This window comes from Mustela erminea, chromosome 6 (assembly GCF_009829155.1).
Source record: "Mustela erminea isolate mMusErm1 chromosome 6, mMusErm1.Pri, whole genome shotgun sequence".
NCBI lineage: Eukaryota > Metazoa > Chordata > Mammalia > Carnivora > Mustelidae > Mustela > Mustela erminea.
The window spans coordinates 46,655,384-46,676,185 of record NC_045619.1 but is presented as its reverse complement, the minus strand read 5'-3'; the positions used below and the strand labels follow the sequence as shown (position 1 = coordinate 46,676,185).

General features: G+C 40.6%; 1 protein-coding gene across 2 annotated transcripts in view; it reads right to left on the bottom strand.

Moving 5' to 3' along the window:
- The window catches only part of PTPRB (protein tyrosine phosphatase receptor type B), a 113,155-nt gene that overhangs the window by 67,371 nt on the left and 24,982 nt on the right, over positions 1 to 20,802 (bottom strand). Inside the window, exons 1-4 of one of the 2 annotated variants that reach the window (XM_032347033.1) lie at positions 16,105 to 16,707; positions 15,425 to 15,698; positions 3,103 to 3,378; positions 1,988 to 2,245 (exon numbers count right to left, since the gene is read on the bottom strand). In XM_032347033.1, the coding sequence (XP_032202924.1) occupies positions 1,988 to 2,245; positions 3,103 to 3,378; positions 15,425 to 15,698; positions 16,105 to 16,158 (862 nt within the window). In that variant the 5' untranslated portion in view covers positions 16,159 to 16,707. Of the gene's footprint in view, positions 1 to 1,987; positions 2,246 to 3,102; positions 3,379 to 15,424; positions 15,699 to 16,104; positions 16,708 to 20,802 lie in introns of those variants that run through there. The other variant, XM_032347032.1, reaches the window with a different exon arrangement.

The window sequence follows — 20,802 nt, the reverse complement described above, 5'->3', positions numbered from 1 at the left end:
CCCTGCTCAGAAGAAAACAACAACTTCACAAGCAAAAAGAATACTGCAAAATCAAAGAAAGGCTGTCTGACTAGTGGAAAGAGCATAAACATGGGCATCAGGAGACTGGATTCTGGCTCAGACTCGGCCATTAGTCACCTGGGCAACCCTGGACATCTCTGTCTATCTCACTGAGCCTAGGGATCCTTACCGGCAAATGAGGTCTTGGAATGCTCAGAGAAGTCTGTCATCTGCCTGATTTCTTCCCACCTTTATGTAGTTAATAATAGCAAGTACCTAATAAATAGATTGGCCAACACACCAGCTATCACAAAATTTTGCATGCTAAAAATATTTTATCTTTCATATAAAATCATGATAAAGTTATAGCTCAAGAGTTGTGTCATTATTTCATCAAAAGAAAAAGGAAACAAGATGAAACCAGAGGGGACACAAACCATAAGAAATTCTTATCTCAGGAAACAAACTGAGGGTCGCTGGAGGGGAGGAGATTGGAGGGAGGGGGTGGCTGGGTGATGGACATTGGGGAGGGTATGTGCTATGGTGAGTGCTGTGAATTCTGTAAGACTGATGAGTCAGAGACCTGTACCCCTGAAGCAAATAATACACTATACGTTAATTTTTAAAAAGAAAAAGAAAACGATTACAAAAGAAAGACACTTCAGTGACTATTTCTTCCACCTCTTGGCTATATCACAATTTTGGGCTTCACCAATAGCAAAATAAAAATATTTCATTTTTAAAATGGGCACAGCATGCTGCTTTGCATAGACCAGCGAGAAATGTAAATTGCCCTTGCTATACATAAAGAAGTCTTAAGATATAAGGTACTTTTTAGGTGCCTGGGTAGCTCAGTCAGTTAAGCATCTGCCTTCAGCTCAGGTCATGTTCCCAAGGTCCTGGGATCAAGCCCCGCACTGGGATCCCTGATCAGTGGGGAATCTGCTTCTCTCTCTCTACCTCTGATCCTCCATGCCATCCATGCTTGCTTTCTCCCAAGTAAATAAATAAGTTTTTTTTTTTTTTAAAGATATAAGGTACTTAAAAAAAAAAGGTAGTATTTTTAAGCAGTCTCTATACCCAAGATGGGGCTTAAATTTACAACCCTGAGATCAAGAGTTGCATATTCCAACATCTGAGCCATCCAGGTGTCCCAACATATATGGTACATTTTTGTTGGGAATGGCTGTACATCTCTGAGGTATGATATGAGATATGTAAGTGTATAGGTGCCCCCCAAATATCTTTCCCATCAATCTCTTGTAGTTATTATTTTTTTTTAATCTCTTGTAGATCTAAGAGCTCCCCCCGCCAGAGTAATTTCTAAGGCTCTATATACTTAGAAGTTTCTCTTAAAATCAGATAGCTTACCGAGAGAGGGAATTTATTAACACATTAGACCCATCAGAAGCATTAGAATCTACTAGAATGTAAGTTCCATAAGGACAAAGACTTTGACCTTCTTGGGCACTATTATATCCACAATGCCTAGCATATAGTTTATACTATACTCAGTAGATAATGAATGAATGTGGACATGAATTATTCATGTCCACATTCATTTAGCACAGATTAGTTTCTCCAGCTATGTTAGCATGTGAGAACAGCTCCTGTAGTGTTGGGTCTCAGGACAAGTTTTGTTGGATAGGACTGAGAAAATTCATCTTGGCTCATAGTGAGTGATGTCACAAAGGCAAGGGATGCTTATTTAAGAGAAGGAAGTAGGAATTCTTATCAAAAAGGTCAGAATACTAAAAAGATAAGCCGAGATTATATCAATGGCTAGCTCGGCCATTTCAGACTGGTCTAAAATTTAGAATACATGGGAGTCCCTCTTCCTCTGAATAGAAAAGTGGGAATATCTTAAGGGCTTTCTATAATGTATGAATTTCAATTTGTCTCCTAGTCAAATAACTTAATAAACCATGGTTATTAAACATTTTCTTGACGTGAGCTTTACTTTGTTCAGCTAGTTAGTGGCACTTACCTGTCCTGGCCAGTTTCCATCTGTAGTTTTGTAGTCCTGCAGCCTCGGTCACAATGGTAAGGTTGTAGAGGTGGCCAGGGGTCAGTCCATGAAAACTGTAGGAAGTAGCATATTTGTCTATGACACTGCTATGAACTAGGATGTCTTTATCCATCAGCATCAGCTGGTATCTTTCCACATTTCCAGAGCCATGGGACCAGGAAACCAGGAGGGAATTGGTTTTTGCTGAAATATTGATATCTTTCACTGGGGATGGCACTAGAAAAATAAAATGCATTTCCAAAGGATCATTCATAATTTCCTTCAAGAAGACATAGACATGTTTAATTCAAAATCACATATTCATGGATGCTTCTCTGTACATCTAATTTGTGTAATAAGTAATGACAGTGGCGCTCTTGAAATTTCACTGCAATCTGAATTAATGCTCTTTTCAAAGTCCACACCCAAAACTACATCATAGTTTACTAGTCTCTCTCCCCCATTTAACAGTAAGGTAATTTTTGCCAATTAACTATGATGTGGCTGGGCATCAAAGAGAAAAAAAAAGGAAGATGAAAACCAGAAAGATAGCAATAAATCAGGTGAGAAAGTAAGAGGAGAGAGCATGACCAGAAGGAAAGCACTTCCCGGAAGGAGGTGAAGTGTGTCATTGACATTGGTATGGGTGGGTGCGAGCAAACACTTGTTCCAGATGTAGGAATATTTAGGAAACATCATGACTTGATATTATGAAAAGAGTATGCAAAGGAGGAAAACACTTAAACATAAGTTTTATGGCACAACTCAGAAAAGGAGGCAGAAAATGTTGTTGCTAAGATTTGAGTTAGGAAGGTCATTAGGAAACATCTATTTCACTCTGGAGAAAATTCCAGTCCCAGAGAAGTCCCAGAACTTGTTTGAAATCACCCAGCAAGCCAGCTGCACAGCCACATCTTCTTATTTTCCGTCTACTCTTCCCACTGTACTGCATAACATCTGTCTGTCTGTCTATCTACCTACCTATCTGTCAGCTTTGGTCTGGGGGCTTTCTTATTTCTATCTCTTCAATTTTAATATAACTCCAAAAGAAGCCTAGATGATTAAATACTCTACTATCTGTAAGCAGGTCTTACCTGTTGATGCATTAGTATAAATGGTAGGGGAACGTTTTTCTCCAGAAACAGCTGTGATGGCAATATTGTATTTATTACCAGCAGTGAGGTTAAAAAATGTATGTTCGTTCCATGAAGCACTCTCGTGAATTTGGGTCTCCTGTATCTTTTGGTTATTGTCAAACAACTGCATCTCATACCAGGTGACTTTTCCAGAAGAAGGAGTCCACCGAACGTGCAAGCTGGTTGAAGTAGTCTTCTCTTCACTGACTTCAAACTTAACCGGAGGTAAAGGATCTGTGAGGCCAAATCCAGAAAGAGAACATGACTTGAAGACTTTTGCAAATATATGATAGTTTGCTGGAACCCAGGTTCATTTTCCTTAAAAACTTTAAGAATCTGCTGCCTGTGAAACAAATTGGTATTTACTCCACTTTTAAACTTACCGTTTCATTTAAAAACGAAATCCACTTAGCTACTAGTCATATAAACTTCTTTTTCTAATAAAAACGTTTTTTGTTAGGACAGTTCTGAGCTTAGAATTCCAAGTAAGGTTATATTTTCGTTGGCTTGCAAGTTTAGCACTTTTCATACACGGACAAACATCCAGGGCTATGGCTGGATAAATACCAAAAATCTCAAGAGAAAATACAGATATTCAGAACTAATTTTGAAATTTGTACTGAACTTTTTCTTCTTTAGGTTGTGGATTTGGGGGGTTAAGAATACATCGCTTTAGGTTGTTTTTAAATATCAGAAACCCACCAAAGATAGAGACTTGATTATGAGCCTAACCTAGGTTTGCTCATCAAAATGAATTCTCCCAATAGGTGGAATTCCTTACATCCTTAGATTTTCTCAACTTGAGTTCTGGGACATTTTGGAGCTGCTGAAGCCTCTAGAGAGGGTACGAAGGGTTAGTCCTCACCTAGATGTTCACTTAGATTCAACTGTCATGGGTGAGTTTGGGGAGTCCCATTTCCCATTTCCCATGCATGGAATCTTCGCTGTGGAACTTGAAATAGGATGAACAGCACGTCCCTGGGGTAGGAAATAAGTCAGCAGTGTTTAGGGATCAGCCATTCTATGGTGCAATAGGACCATGAGAGAAATAAGTCTCTCCCTACCTGAATGCAGGGAAGGACAACTTTGAGAGATACTTGCATAGGAGGAATTTTCAGAAATCCAACCTGGTTCTTGATCTAGAAAATCGGATCGAGATATTGGAGGCTAAAACTCAAAGCTAGGTCAGATGTTTTCGTGGCATGGCTCTAGAGATCTCAGTTCTTATCCACATCTTGGTTAATTATATTTTGCTCACGAAATAGCTTCAGATTCTAGATCTTCTTAGAACAGTATATGTTTTAAGAAGGTGCTTGCTTGTGATCAACATCCACATAAATAGGAACAACGTAACCTTATTCTGTATTAAAAAGGTGTCTATGGCCCGCCAGCTCCTGAGATTATCTTTGGGTCACCTAGAGACACCATCCAGAAGCTAAATACAGCTTATGGTCGATATAATGTCTTTCTTTGCATGTTTTATGCTGTGACTTATAGGAGTACATCTTGCAAAAAGCACACAAGCCACATGACATTTCATAATATAGGAACTAATAATAATATAAATGTCTGCTGACAAGGGAGCCTAGACAGCAGTAACTCAGAGAGCCCACAGTACAAATTGTGTGGTTTATACCTTAGCACAGCAGAAGTTCACAGGCAGAGCATAAGCACTGTTGTCTGAGAGCCTGGGGCTAAGTCTGGCTGTCAGTAGCATAGCTGTGTACTTCAGGCAATGCTTTAAGCCCTCTGCACCGCCGCTGTCTCATCTACGCAATGCAGTTAAGACTACTATCTATTTGGCAAGATATTTATGAAGATAACGTTGTTTTATCTAGAGCTTAGAACAGCCACTCAGAACAGTGTATGGCACATAGCAGGTGTTCAATGTTAGCTACTGTTGTTGTTACTATTTCTGTAAACAGGAGGCGGTCCTGTCACGGAAGCAGGGAATCATCTAGGTGGAGTGTGTGGGCTTTGGGGTCAGACAGAACTCAGTTCAAGTCCTCGGCTCCGTCGTGGGTCAGTCACAAGACTTTGGACAAGTTACTTAACCTCTCTAAGCCTCCACATTCCCCTCTGTCTGGGAGTATCAAATAATCATAGTCTCTCTATATATATTATATTATATTTAATATATATAATATATATATAATATAATATAATATATAATCTATATTCTTGGATGTTTGAGGAGGTGTAGAGCAAATTTTACCTGGCATAAATGGACACTCAGTAATACAAACTTATGTTGTCTCCTTGAGCACAAAAAAAGTTTCCCCTGAATCACTGACAAAATGGAGGCCGAAGTGGAATATAATTTTCTTTAAAGCTAAACTAGTAGCCCTAATTGCCTTCTTCATTAAAAGAGAACACAAAAACTGGATAAAATCTTATCAGTTGATTCCCATGACCTAACTTTCTAACCATTAAGATAAAATTAAAAATTCCCAAGATGATTCTCATTTATAAGTTCTTACAAAAAAACAGAACTCTTTTTTCTGGTAATATCATTTAAATTTTCTATTCTACATCCTAGTCTGTAATTAAGGACCTCATCATAAAAAGAAAGAACTTAATTTCCCCTCCCAGAAAGTTTTTTGTTGCCTGGCGAGAAAAAGATACTTCACTACCATGAGTCTCTAATAGCGGGCAAAACTCAAGAACAACCTTGTCATAGCCAACTGAGATGACACATTTTTGCTGAAGAGGCATTTTAAGGACAAGGATGGGAGGGACCTCAGCTTTCCAGTGATAGCTCAAACGAGATCAATACCGTCATCGATGTCTACAAGCCAGATAGAGGTTAAAGAAAATAATGGTATGGTCAGTATAATCTAAACCACATATAATCTACAAAATATAAGCTATAGAAAATGAATTTTAAGGTTGCGTGCATAGAGGGTGAAGTTCAGAAATGCAGACTTTATCTAATCTCTCCAAGCCAGAAAACAAAACAGTCAATCCTTTGTACATCCGCTAGAACAAAGGAACAATGAGCCTGGGAAGTGCCTGGGCTGCGAGAACCTGCACTGGAAACAAACACTTAAAACCCCATTTATACTGCGATAAAGTTCTGTGCTGGCACTTGTCCACTATTGCTACAAATGTTGCAGAAGTTACATGGTTTTCTGACTTCTTTTCAATCTAAGCCCAAGGAAAACTCTGCTGTATTCACAGAAAATTTTCAATATTTTCTTAGAAACAAATCAGGTCCTTCCAAAAGGGGTGCGAATTTCATGTATATATACAAATGAATTTTATATATCTCTATATCTATTTGAATGCAAAAGAGAGAGATTTCTGATGCCATTTCAAAATGTAGTTATATGTATGTAATCTTTTGATCATATGACAGGTTGCGCCTAATTAGAAAACCCTACTTGACTTACATAATTCATCGCCATGCCTAGAGGTGTCAATGCCCACAGGTGCATTTATAGCCTTTCTGATTTTTCCATGTATCACTCTGTAACTAGTGAAGTTTGATAAACTACAAGAACTGTGGAAAACCATAAATCAGTGATTTAATCTCAATCAATATATCAAAATGTATCATTAGCCATAAATTTGAGACATCTTTGTTTGCACTTCTCAGTTTCAGACAAACCTGGAATATGGAATGCAAAATGTAAAGTCCTGTGGTACTCATCATCTAGATGTCAATGAATCTACCAGTATCAGGAAGCCTGACAATTTCATAAGTGATCTTGATGTCAAGCTCATTTTTCTGTTCTTCGAGGAAAAGATGAAGTTTAGCTAAATTTCTGAAAAAATGAATTCTTCTTTATTTCCCTTTTTAAAAAATGGGACTTAGAAAGAAGGAGAAATTCATATATATAAAATGCAAGTAACAAGTAATATCTGCTTAAAAAAATTCTTTTGTATGGCCACTAACACATTATTATTTATTGACATAGGAATTTGTGGTGTTTAGAATTTGAGATGATAATATTTACTTTGAAAATAAATTCAACCTTTTAACAACTGCAGGCCATCCAAGAGCTAATGCCAAAGCTTTTCTCCCAGTCATGAGAGAAACACAGTATATCTATGTAGGATCTGATCGTTTACAGTGAGTTTTCTCAGTTGGAATAGGTCAGAGACGTGAAGTGACTCAATTAGGTCATGTATGTGATGCGTAGTATAACTGAGATTCTAATACCTGCCTGCAAGTTCCTTCTATCACAGCTGTCCCAGGGGGGATGTTGTCTTGAATGCATGTTCGGTGTAATAAAAAAAAAAAACAACACTCAAACCAGATTTTTATGGAAAATAATAGGTAAATTTACAGAATTTTCACTTGATGGTTAGACTACTGTTGCCGAGATAAAATGAATCACACATAATCACACATAAATCTAACTCTGTGGCTGTGAAAGTTACTCTGATTTTTTTTTTAAATCTTTTCTTGACTCTTCCTTTTGCTTCCCTAATCTGACTGTCTTTACCTGAGACCCCACTACCTTAGATCTGAGCTGCTCCCAGAGTTTTCTGGGTGTCTTCCTTATTTTCTCCCTTTCCCCGACTGTTATCAAATCACCTCTTGGCATATCTTCCCCATCGCCATCCTTATCCTTCTTACAGAACCAAATCTTTCTGTGAGATGAAGTAAGCTTCTCCATAGGCACTCAAGGTCACCTCAAATAGGATATTATTACCCCTCCCCGCCACACACACAATTTATCTTTCACCACTAATTCTAGACTAATGACAGGGCCCATTTCTGTATCTCTACAGAAACTGGGATACTATTCTAGTTAAAAGCAGGGAAGCTAGGAGTCCGGAAGCTGCATTTTTGTAGCACTCTACATAGAATGGAAGGAACATCAACTATTTATCCAAAAAAAATTGGGAATTTTCTTATGGAAATCAAGGTAAGGGTAGAGGAAAGCCACAAACAGATTTTTGTTTGTTTGTTTGGGGAGTTTTTTGGGGGGGGGGTTGGTGAAGGTTTTTGAAAACAAGAAAGAACAAAATGACAAAGCAATTGCTCATAATCTGCAGTCAATTAAATGCACTTATAGAGGGATAATCTTCTTTTACTTTGTGATTGTGGCTGTTTTTTGTTTGTTTGTTTGTTTGTTTTTAATTTATTTATTGACAGAGAGAAATCACAAGTAGATGGAGAGGCAGGCAGAGAGAGAGAGAGAGAGAGAGGGAAGCAGGCTCCCTGCTGAGCAGAGAGCCCGATGCGGGACTCGATCCCTGGACCCCGAGATCATGACCTGAGCCGAAGGCAGCAGCTTAACCCACTGAGCCACCCAGGCGCCCCGTGATTGTGGCTGTTTGATCACAGGTGGCTTCCAGACTTATTTTAAGATGATGTACTCTACTGTGGTAATTCATCAGAGTAAGATGCATTTGATGTATTGACACTAGATATGAAGGTCAAGTAGTAGCGGACTTTCCAAATTTTAATACCCCAAAAGGGAAATTCAAGCAGATTCCACAGAAATCTGCATCATCATTCACAGCTGTGTAGGGGGCCACCTTACTCTGAGGGTGTCCATCTTGGGCCCTGGGTCCGCAAGTCGCAGATGCTCTCCTGAGAATTTACAGTCTACTCAGGCACTTGAGATACATGCAGGAAAGCTAAACAAAAGTTGAATTATCAGGGAGGCTGACTCTGATGTCCGACTAGACGTGGGTCCGGATCCCATCGCTGTCACTCAGAGTCATGACTAAGCACAATGTTGGAGCTCTGTGCTGCTGTTTCCTCCTCTGTAGCGACACCCCCTACACAGAGTTGTAAGCATTAAGAAGGAACAGAGGGAATGGTAAGTGCAGCCCGCGCGCAGGCTGAGCTCTCAGTAAAGGGCAGTTGGTGCTCACGCTGCTGCTGTTGCTGCTGTTCAGAGGAATGCAGGCCAGCAACGGGGCTAAAGGTGTCAACGGAGAATGACAGCCACGGGCTAAGGTCTCAGAGGCTGGCTTCACGAAGGACAGGAATCTGAGCACGTTTGGAAGGTCAAAGTGGGGAGTTTGAAGTCAGAGAAAGAAGGGGTGTTACAGAGTGAGAAGCAGATGAAGCTAAAGCACTTCTAGTGAACATCAGAGGGGCAGGTGGGCACCGACAGCCCAGGGCGGCTTTAACCCCGCCATCCCCAGGACGGCCTTCAGGAGCCCCACTTCAATACTTCGATATTAACAAGCGAGGCTTTCTCAATATTACCTAAAGTTCTGCATAAATGCCACAGAAAGAGAAGTCCCTTGGCCTCTCCTCTGCAGAAACTCATGATCTAGCCCTTGCAGTGTGCTTCTAAGCCTTATTGTTAATTTAGGTATAGAGTGATATCGTGGTTATGTGAAAAATAATTCTTATCTTTCCAAAATGCATATTGAAATATGTATAAATGGAATCAAATGATGGCTTGGATTGCATCAAAATGATAGAGGGTGGGGGATGGGTGGAGATACAGAAGAAATAAGACTGGCTATCAGTTGGGAACTGTTAAAGGTGGGTGACGAGTACCTGGTAGTTAATTATACTATTCTGTTTCCTTTTTTATGTGTTGGAGTTTTTCCACATAAAAGTAAGGAAAGCAAAACCAAACCCCAAAATTCCTGGAAATCTACCTGCAAAACTACCTTGTTAACTTTATTTGCATATTATATGTTTAGGGGCATATATTCATCTTCATTGATATACATTCATACAGACAGAATGGGCTTGATTTCCCCTATAAAATCAGAAAGGCATTAGCATTATCCTTTATCCCCTAGGGGGATTCCAGCACATAGATGTCTGGAAATGGAAGGTGAAAAAAATTATTCTTTGTTCTTCTCTTATTCTGTCTGGAAAAATAAGACTTTATGTCTTTCTTGCTAACCTGTAGAATGCCATGCTCACCCAGAGAAGTCAGACTGATGGGAGAAGCTTCCCAACCACTCAAAAGATCAACTTCAGAGAACTAGGTTGGTTCATTCCACATTCATAGCTTAGCTTGACCTTAGAATTCCTGAAACGAGTAGACTGCCAATGGCTGATTGCTAAATATTGAAATCATCACCAAACGTTCCACACAATTGAAAATCAATAGCTGCTTAAAATTTCTTCACTCTAAAACACATTTAATCATTATTCTATTTTTGTGTAGGGTAAGGATACATAGATTTAAGGTATTTTGTTATATATTTTTTCTTCTTTAAAAGTTGACTTGAAAAGTAGGAACAAAATATCACATGGTAATTTGAAAGAACTAATAACAACTTTAAAATTATATCTTTTCTGCAGAATAGTGGAAAGAATTGGAGCTGAGCCAGAAACCCAGGGTTCAAGTTCTGGTTCTATTATACACTAGTTGTGTGAATTCTGATTAGTTAATTTTCACTAATATCAATCTTATCTCCAACCTGAAAGTAATAATAGTAAACTTACTGTGGACATAGTATGTGACAAACACGATTCTAGAATTTATATGTGACCCAAATAAAATTGCAAAATGATCCTATGAAGTAGACATTCTATTTATTATCATCCCCATTTTATAAGTTAGGAAACAGGCCTGGAGAAGTTAGTAACTTGCTTGGCTAGTAAGTGTTGGAGCTGGCTGCTTCTAGATCTGAGCTCTCAACCATTACACAACCTGCTCCTTTACAATAATCCCTAAATAATAAAATTAAACAATATATGGTCAGTATAATATGTATTTTATAGTCTTACCTACTAAGTAAAGTAGGTGGACCTATTTTAGATAATATAAAAGCACAAGACAAATATTAGAGTATTAGTTTCTTCCTGGTTAAGGTATTACTCTTCAGTATTACAGATCTAGTCATGCATAAAAAGGAAGGCTACCAGAATCTTAATGCCAATGAATAATAGAAAAACTATGTCAATAGCTCTTAAACTTCACTGTGCATTGATTCACTGTGATATTTGTTTAAAATCTGATACCCCAGCCTCCACTCTTTCTAAATTCATTACATGTGGGGTAGAAGCCAATAATACATGCTTTTATAAGTTCTGCCAAAGATTTTGAGGGAAGTAGCTTACAGACATTATTGAGAAGTGCTGGCTTGTGTTTAAAGCTCTGTAAGTGTATGGGCTGAATTGTGTCCCTCTAAAATTCATACATTAAAGCCCTAAACCCCCAGTACCTCAAAATGGGACTGTATTGGAGATAAGGCATTTAAAGAGGTAATGGTGTTCCACTAAGGTTTTTAGGGTGGGCCTTTATCCAATGACTGGTGTCCTTCTAGAACCCAGACAACCTAGGGGAATGAACATTAGAGAATCCTCAGAGAAAAAGCTGCTGACACCTTGATCTGGGACTTCTAGCCTCCAGAATTGTGAGAAAATAAAGTTCTGTTATTTAAGTCACTTGGTCCAGTATTTTATCATGGAAGCCTTAGTAAACTAATTCAATAAGTAACATTTTGAAGTAGAAATAAGAGCTGATATGGTAACTTAGTAACTAATGCTTCTAAAGTGTTTTTTTTTTTTTGTTTTTTGTTTTTTGTTTGTTTTGTTGGTGGTTCTTGTTAAAGATAAAGGAGTTAGCCACATTAAAAGAGCTATTTTTTTTCACCCTTTGTTCTAGGCTGATTATTAAGTAGCTAAAACTAACAAGAAGGCATATGCTATTAAGATAGTCTGCCTGTAAGTGAAGTTCTTTACTGCCAGACTACTTCCCTGGGTTTTATAACATACCTATAACCCAAGGAGAATAGATCATATTTTTAGAATACATATATTCCCCCACTGAAATGTTCACTTTATTCATTCATATCTATCCATCCACCCATTCATTAGCTATTCATTCATCCATTTCTACTTAATCAATATTTATTGAATACCATGTGTGAGATGCCATTTTTTTAAATGATTTTATTTATTTATTTGACAGACAGAGATCACAAGCAGGCAGAGAGGCAGGCAGAGAGAGGGGGCGGGGGAAGCAGGCTCCCTGCTGAGCAGAGAGCCTGATGTGGGGCTTGACCTGAGAACATGACCTGAGCCAAAGACAGAGGCTTTAACCCACTGAGCCCCAGGTGCCCTGACATGTCATTTTAGATATTGGAAAGCTACTTTCCTTTTGTGGAAAGATAAAAGTCCCCCAAAACTTCTAAATGAAAACTCTAAGTTTTCATTAAACAAACTCAAGTGCCCTTAGCATGAATTCAAGTACGGAAATAAATGAAGTGGTCCAGGGGGAGTCCAGTGAATTGGTATCTAAAAGGAGAGATACTACAACTTAGCTCTGGAGAATTCCAGGCAGAGTGGCCCAGCTTTGACAAATCTTCCAATATTTTAGGGGAACCCATAAATCTGGCACTTACGTGAATTTTCTGTGTTTAATGCTGGCAAAAATCATCTGGATTTTTTGCAAATATTATGTGAGCCAAACAAAACGTATTAAGTTAGACACCTAGCTAGACACCCCAAGGGGTTACAAATTTGCAGCCCCTGCTTAGACTTGAAGGACAGTGTCAGAAAAGTGTTGGAGTTCTTCAATAGTCTTCATTATTTGATTTCCAATGAATTCATGACTAGATAATTTGACTTTCAAATTATTTTTGTTCACAGCTAATTAATTTGGCTTTCAACTTATCATGGTTTTTGCATCAACCAGTCTAATGACCGAAGGAATCTGAGAAAGGTCTCATGTCTTCTCTGTGATGATGGCAGCATGGCACATAGGAGGCAGGGCAAGGTCTTCCTCCAGGAAAGAAGTGGGAAAGCTCTGTCCCCACCTTCATCATGAACTTCCCTCCCCTCTGTACAGACTGTAGGACAGGGACCATGTTCTGTTCCTCATTCTTACAAGGACACCAGTCACCACTTGGCATAATTCCCTGCAGAATCCATGCTTGGTGAATGTTAGCTGAATCCATGTATGTTTTTTCAATTCTGGTTTCAAATCTGGAGTGAAACTGGTTGTTGCTAAAATAGTTCCCATGTAGTTAAAAATTTTTTTTAATATTTTAGGCCATGTCTACATGACAATAAATTAACTGAATTTTAGACAATTTATCTGGAAAAGCAACCTGACAATTCACACTTGGAATGATACAGAGATAATCTAAGCAACTGTTGTATCTCTAGTCTAATCATGTCTTGCTCTCATTCTCTTTTATCCTAGACCGACAAGACAGGCAAAATGGAATAGTAAAGCACAATACATTTTGAATAACTTTTTTTTGTTTGAAGTTATATCTCAGACTTAATATTGTAGTACTAGTTGGTCCTACTTTACTAAGAGTAAAACATGATTTGTAGAGTTCATCTTTGTAGCCTAGCAAATTAGAGAAATATTAGTACTTTCTCTCAACTAAATGAAAAATTCACATATATCCTTAAAATAAAGAAAGCACTAATGACAAAGAACAAATAACAACCACCCCCCCCCAAAATTCCTCCCTGAAACATTTAAAAAATATCTTAATTTTTAAAATGTTTATTTAAATAAAATTATTTTTAGAATATAGAGGATCCTAAGCATTATATCATCATACAAATAAGTGTGGGGAAAAAATATCATTATACAACCATCACCTACAAATTTCATCCTTCACAATATCACGGAGCTCATAGAATTTGTGGTGAAAAGTATATTTATGAGACTGTAAAAAGCAACTCTTTAAGAAAAATGTTGAAAACCTGAATGCTGATGAAGCCTTTTTTTAACTCAACATAGTCAATAAAATGCAAATATTTCTTACATTTCACAAACGTCTTTGGACTTGGAACACCTACGTGCATAATCACACTTGGAGCGCATTCTAACTAGTAACACCCACAGTGAGTCCTTTTCCTATTTTTAAAAACAGTTCTGCCCCCATTCAACAGACACCTTAACAAACGCAATGAACACATCTGGAAGTTCTATGTCATAAATTTCACAGCGTTAACAATCTGAGTGTTCACAAAACTATCCTCACGTACCAAAGGCCACCAGCTTTATGACTAAAAAGCTAACCACTTCAACTTCTGTGAAATGTTCTAATTACGCGGTTGACTTCAGTCTCTCTTTGATTCCATATAAAAACATTACCAAATTCTTCACAAGTGGTGTTTCTTTTCAATTTAAGTTCCTGCAAAACTCAGAAATTATCTCAGAGTTTCATCTGAAGTCAGCCAAGGGATGTAATTGGGCATTCTTAATCTTTCTCCAAAAAAAAAAAAAAAAAGAGAGAGAGAGAATGAATATTTGATGGACTTGTTCCATGAACCCAACTTCATTTCCTGACTCTGCTGTAGCCGTCCTGAGAACTGAATGTTCTCAGACCTTTCTAAAGACCGATAGCTAAGGAAGTCACCTTGGTTTGGGTTGAACATGAAATAGTAGTAAGGACAATACGTTTCTAAAATCTGACTTCCAGAATTTTTCTGTGACACTTGACTTTCCGAGTAGAAGTTTCACTATTGCAGCAAGTAAAGATAATGTTAAAAGGAAGACCTATGAAGTCACTAAACATCAAAGTTGTTAGAGAATTTAGAGCACACATATAGGGTAGCTGACAGGAATAACGAGGTGAGAGTACGACAGCCCCCCACCGAGGTGGTTGGCATTCGGTAAGAACTTGGACATGAACATGTGGGCCAAGTCTGACCCTCTTGTTTGGTAAGAACTTGGACATGAACAAGAGGGCCAAGTCTGACCCTCTTGTTTTATAGACAAGAAAACTGAGGCGGGAAAGACAAACTCTTCCTATGTACACACGGAAGGGTTTACCAGAACTGTAAAGAAAATAAGTGACTTAAAGTTCAGAGTAACCAAAGGACCATCTCTGATATTACCGCGTTTTAGTTACTCAACTTACACAAATTAATTTTCATGCCCTCATTTGAAGGGACTTTCGAATTTTCCCCTATGAATGGCTCTATTCTATTCCTGAAGATTTTATGTCCTAGTTCCAAAAATAAAACTAAGTTGAGGAAAGGCATATCCCTAATCATTGCACTTCCATTATTTATTCTAAAAACATTTACTTAATATATTCCAGGGCTTGACAATTTAATGTGATGGAAGCTCAAACCACATCATTTTAACAAATTTAACAAACTCCCTCCACAGCCCACAGGCTCCTCTCTGCTGCACTCCCCCTTCAAAGAGTTAGTCCGCTGTCTTCCCCGCTAAGGAAATCTCTAAAAGTCAACCAAGCTGCTTCTAACCAGAACTGAGGAAACTAAAAATCTTGGTCAATATTTATCTTCACAGGTATTTTTACCTTCATTTTTTGTATGTCCGGAACTCAAATGAAACACCAGTGTGAAAAGGCAGGGCTCAGCCCAGAGTGGGCTGGCTGTCCCATGGCACCTGTCACCCCTTACCTGTTTGCAAGACCACAGTTCTCTCTTCTCCATCCAGAGACACAATCCTGAAGTTATAGGTGGTTCCCGCTTGCAGATCCTTGGGGTAACATCCGTAGGTGGTGTTGTCTATCCGCGTGGGGTGGCACCATGCGACCCCGGACGTGTCACTGCTATAGATGAGGCTGAAGTTACAGGGTGACCCCAAAGTTCTCCACTGGAGAGACGCGGACCGGCTGAAGACCTTGGACTCCGTCAGGGTGAAGTTACATCTCACTGGCTCCCCCAGTCCAGTCTGCAAAGGAACCAGAGGCAGCTGAAACCCAGTCGAGAACGCCCAGGGACTTGTCCACAGCAAGGTCCCCAAGCCGCCTCCTCAGTCCTCACTCCCAGCCTCAACCCAGCCCTTTGCCCTCCAGCCAGAGGAAAGACCCGCGGAGGAGGTGGGTGGCAACTTTCTCCCCGGCCGCTCTTTCTCGGGAGCAGCTGGAGAGAAGGAAGGCGGCTTTGTGCCTTTGACAGTAGGATGAGCTGTCAGTCCGGCCGGGGGGCTCAGAAGAGGACCTTTCTTCCCAAGGGAGAGGAAGACATTCGGCCATCTCGCTCTGCAAACCACAACCCAGGCGACCCGACAGCCGAGTGGGAGTTCGGTCGTCGGCAGGGAGGGGCGCGTCGGCCGCCACCTCTCTCGGGCCACTCACCTGTAGCAGGCTCAGCGCGGTCCACAAGGCCAGCCGCGCTCCATGGCTCAGCATCGCGCTCAGCCGGCACCACCCGGACTCCGCAGAGGGGCTGGGGCGCGCGCGGGGCGGCCCCGACGGCCCGCGCTGGGGCCACCTGTTGCGCGCGCTCAGCGCGCCCCGCGGGCGCACAGCGCTTCCCTCCCGGAGGGCGACGCGCCGGGGCCGCCGCGGTCGCTGTCGTCGCCGCCGCCGCCGCTGCTGCTGCTGCCGCCCCGGGCGGGCTGCGGACGCGAGAGGCGGCGGGGGCAGGCAGCGCGCCGCCCTTCCCACGCTGCCATGCTGACCCGCGCTGCCTCGCCCCGGGCCCCGGCCGCGGACTTCCGCAATCAAAAGGCAATTTCCTCGTCTCCCGGCAAAGGAACAATGCGCCGGCGAGGGAGGGAGCCCCGAGGAGCCAACGCCTGAGGCTGCCAAGGGGGCCCGAGGCGGGCCGCGCTGCCCCCGCTGCACCGCGCCGCCGCCTCCCTGGCCCGGGGGTCCCCTCCGGGCCCACCGGGCTCTGCCTCCTCCTCCTCTCCCGCGACTTTCACTTTTTCCCACTCGGTGGTCCTCCCCACCCCCCCGCCCCACCCCCCGCCGTCGGAGCCGCAATCAGTACTCGCTCCCTCTCACTTTCCAGCACCCCCCCCCGCCCCCTTCCTCCCTCCACACCCAGCGCCTCCCCCCTCCCTATCTTCCTTCCTATCTTCCTCATCTGCTTTCTCCAGGGCCTCTTTTTCCCAGGATTAAACTTGACCGCAGCAGATTTCCCTAGGTCGCCTCCAGTCCTTCCTGAAGACTTTTATTAGAGAGTGCTTTTGCCCTTCTCACCTCAAGGCATTCATTTGTCCCATTGCACATCCCCCTGACACCAGCAAGAGAAAAGGACCCCCAAAGGATCTTGTCCATTGTCAACTTGACCTTTATTTTTCTCTGCCACTCACTTTCCCCTGTCTCTTGTATAGAGGTCTTCGTCCTCCCTAAATCTTATGCAAATGGTGCTGACCAAGAACAAAGGTAATCGCTGCCAGTTGTTCAACCCACAAAGCAAATTGCAGAGCAGTTTCATCACTGACCATCCAGTAGTTAATACCATTTCATCCATAATTGTCTGAGCAATATAAGAAAGCTGTAAAACTCTCCTTTGAGGAAAATACGATGGATGGCTCAGTTCCCACATCTATTACAAAACCCGGAATTTACTCAGTTTTCAGCGCTAACTATAGCTTTTTAGCAACTGTCTCAGTACCTGAATCATCATGTATCTGAGAATGGATTTGAAAAGAGTTCCTAATAACCAAAGAGCAAAAATGTTTAATTGTACACAGGTGATACAAGCAAAATATTGCAACAACTTTTTATAGTGCTCGATTGCTTTTCTTGGGTGCCTGCCCTGACAACTGCCAGAAGAGATGAGATTTTTACACATTTTAATTTTCAAAACCGAATTCTCTGGAGCTAAATTAATGTGAAGAATGTCAGAGTCCCTTCTTTTTCAGATACTATACAGAAAGCTAGAGTATCAACTTCTCTATAAACTGTATCTACTTTGAGGATAAGCAGAAAAAGGTGAAAATTGTTTTGATCCTTTTAGAAAACATGTTTTTAAGAGATCTTTAAATTAAAAAATGAAATTTCTATCCCTTCAGGGATCCTATGGGCTTTAAATCTGCAGCCAGACCCGAGATCTCAAATCTCTTTTTCAAGTTAGCAAACACTCAAAGGTCAAACCTGAACCATGTGTATTTCTGGGAAGACAGAATCTTTCCTATTTCCCTGCCCAGATGACTTGCCTTCCAAGAGAGCTTTTCTCCCTCTCTGTATTTTGCCCCCAAGTTCAAAGGCTTTTCAAGCCTGACACACCTCTGCAGCATCAGAGGCGGTCCCTCCACTCTCCATTAAATACAGGCTGCCTTCTAGCCTTACAGGGGTCTTTTTGCAGCTTCGTTCCTTTTTGACATTCATTACCTTTCTCTTTTCTTGCTGTATTCTGAAAACAATGTGGTTTCCTGTCTGTCAAACTGGAATTACACCACTCTGAATACTTCCCAGAGCTGTTAGGAAGAATAAATAAGGTCACAGATGTGAAAGCACCTTTTGTGAACATTTACATGCTGTGCAGGTGTTGGTTTACCTGGTCATAGATTACATCCCCATCACATTTTTTTTCTCTCTTTTAAATTCATCCATCATGTAGGTTGCACCTTTCTAGCTTCTGCTGTCTCTCTTTCGCTTTGTCTTTTCCACTGAAGTTTATAGAATTTTCTCATAAATTGACCGGCACACTTGATTTATCTTCTCACCCAAATATACTACTCTTTTCTGTCCTTTGCCCAAATCCTCAATAAATCCGATCTCCCCCAAGTTTTGCCGACCATCTTTTCTTTTTCTTTTTAAACACTACATGTCACGACCTATTGTACACTATAAATTCATCTAAAAATTATACTTCATTTTCAACATACTGTCTAACATTCTTCCTATAATCCTTCCTTCGGTGTAGGAAAAAAGGCAAAACTTGAAGGCCTAATCAAATAAGGCGACAACAAAAAATCCTTATAACACAGTTTAGATTATTCTAGGTTATTAGCAGTGATCTGCTAATAATGCCCTTGGAAATAGGAATTAGGAAAAGAAGAAATGATTTCTTTAAATAGGGTTCTTTTATTTTTGGTCTATCAGACACATATATTTAGAATCATGTGTTGTCATTTATTTTACTACTGATGTATATGAGGAATGATGGCAATGCGTGAAGGAGAGGCACAGTAGTGGTCACAGGCATGTCTTTTCCAAAGTTATATAACTCATAGTTCTTTTTCCTGGAGAATCTTAAGGCTTACAGGAGAGTTCTCCCCAAAATTAGGGGGTCCTAAGTAGCCCATAGGGATTCACATAGTATGAAACAATGAGGAAAAGTTCAAACTCAGGCTCTTACTGATTACATTTTTCTTTTTAAAAAGCACATAATAATATGAGAAATTAGAGAGAACTGTAACAGATTCAAGGCAGTTTGGGACTGGGGAAAGTTGCCAGATACTGTTATTTCCTATAAGGAGTATTTGAAACTACTGTACGAAGTATAAATAAATTGATTCATTTTTCTTCTTTGTTCTCATCTTTGTTTGGAATTCCTCGACTTCTTTTGAACCTATTTATCCTGCATCATGACACTGCGTGTGCTTTGGCTACTGCCTTCCAGGAATTTGGGACCAGCGATGACCACTTCTCCTTGCCACAAAGAAACCCATCCCAGACGGCATGGGAGGGGCGGGGCTGCTTCTGATTAGACGTAGTGGACAGACAGCTGCCTTTTAAACAAATTGTCATAGCGATTAATTGTTATAATTTACATAGTCATAAATTATGAATTCATGGATGAAGGCACAGCTCTTGTCAGCTTATGAACACAGATGTTGAATGCTAAACAACCGGTCCTGCTACTGTAGATCAGGATTTGAGCTGGGTGTGGGAAATGTTATGAGGAGGAGGGGAGGGCAGAGTAGATTGCTCAAGTTACTGGTTAATCCAAACTCCTCACCCATGCTCTAAAAAGCCTTTCACGGCTTGGCCTCTCTTCTTCTTGCCTCCTATGCTCCAGTGGCCTGGGTCTGATAACTCATTTGCTCATTCACTCAGCAAATATTGACTGCACACCTACTGTGTGCCTGGGGTTTGGAGACACCCAAACACAGAACTGATCTTTTCCTGCCTCACGGCCTTTATACCTGCCTTTTCATCTTCTTGGACCATCCCTCCCCAGATTCTGTTTGGTTATCTTCCTTTCAGTCTTTAGGTCTCAGCTTCAACCCACCCTTATGGGGACAGACCCCTTCTGACCACAGAAGGAAAAAGTGTCCTTTTACTATTATTCATTGCCAGCAATACATTTGTTTAATTCAGAGCATTAATGACACCGGGTAATTACATAATGCCTTATACACTTGTGACTGCCTGCCTTTCCCAAGCAGATGGAGAATTCTCTCAGGTCAATCTTCTTCTTCTTGCATGGAGCTTGGCCTAAGAGTTTCAACAAACATTTGCTGAACGAATGGATCAATGAAGAAAGGAAGGGAGGCAGGAAGGAATCTTTGTACTTGCTCAGTAAATATCGTCATGTGGATACTCAAAACAAGTCCTTGTAACCATGTTCTCGCGGGATGCCTCAAATATCATCTTGGAAGGAAGGGAGGAAAAGAGAAGAGGAAAAAAGGAGAAAGGGTAAAGGAACCAAAGAAGAGAAGATTGATTTGGAAGAGAAGGAGCGGGGAAAAGATACGAGAGGGAGAGAAGATATAAGGAGGAAAAGAGAGTGGGGAGGAAGCCCTATCCTTCTGCATGGTGGTTCTCAAAGTGCCGCAGCAGTATCTTCTGAGAACTTGCCAGAAATGTAAATTCTAGTCCTTATCACAACCCAAGAGATTAACAATGCTATGGTGGAGCCATTTAAAAAAAACAAACTAACCCTGCCACCAGATATCATTTTTTATTAAAGAGAGTTAATAATGTCTTATTGTTCTTTTTCTTTTAAATTCTGAGCTCTATGGTTACAAGGAGCTGGGTAAGTGATTTAGAAGGTCTTAAACTATTTTAGAGTGTGTCAAATAAGTAAATTGGTGATATATAATAATATATTTCATATAATATATATGCATATTTATGTTATATAAAATATAT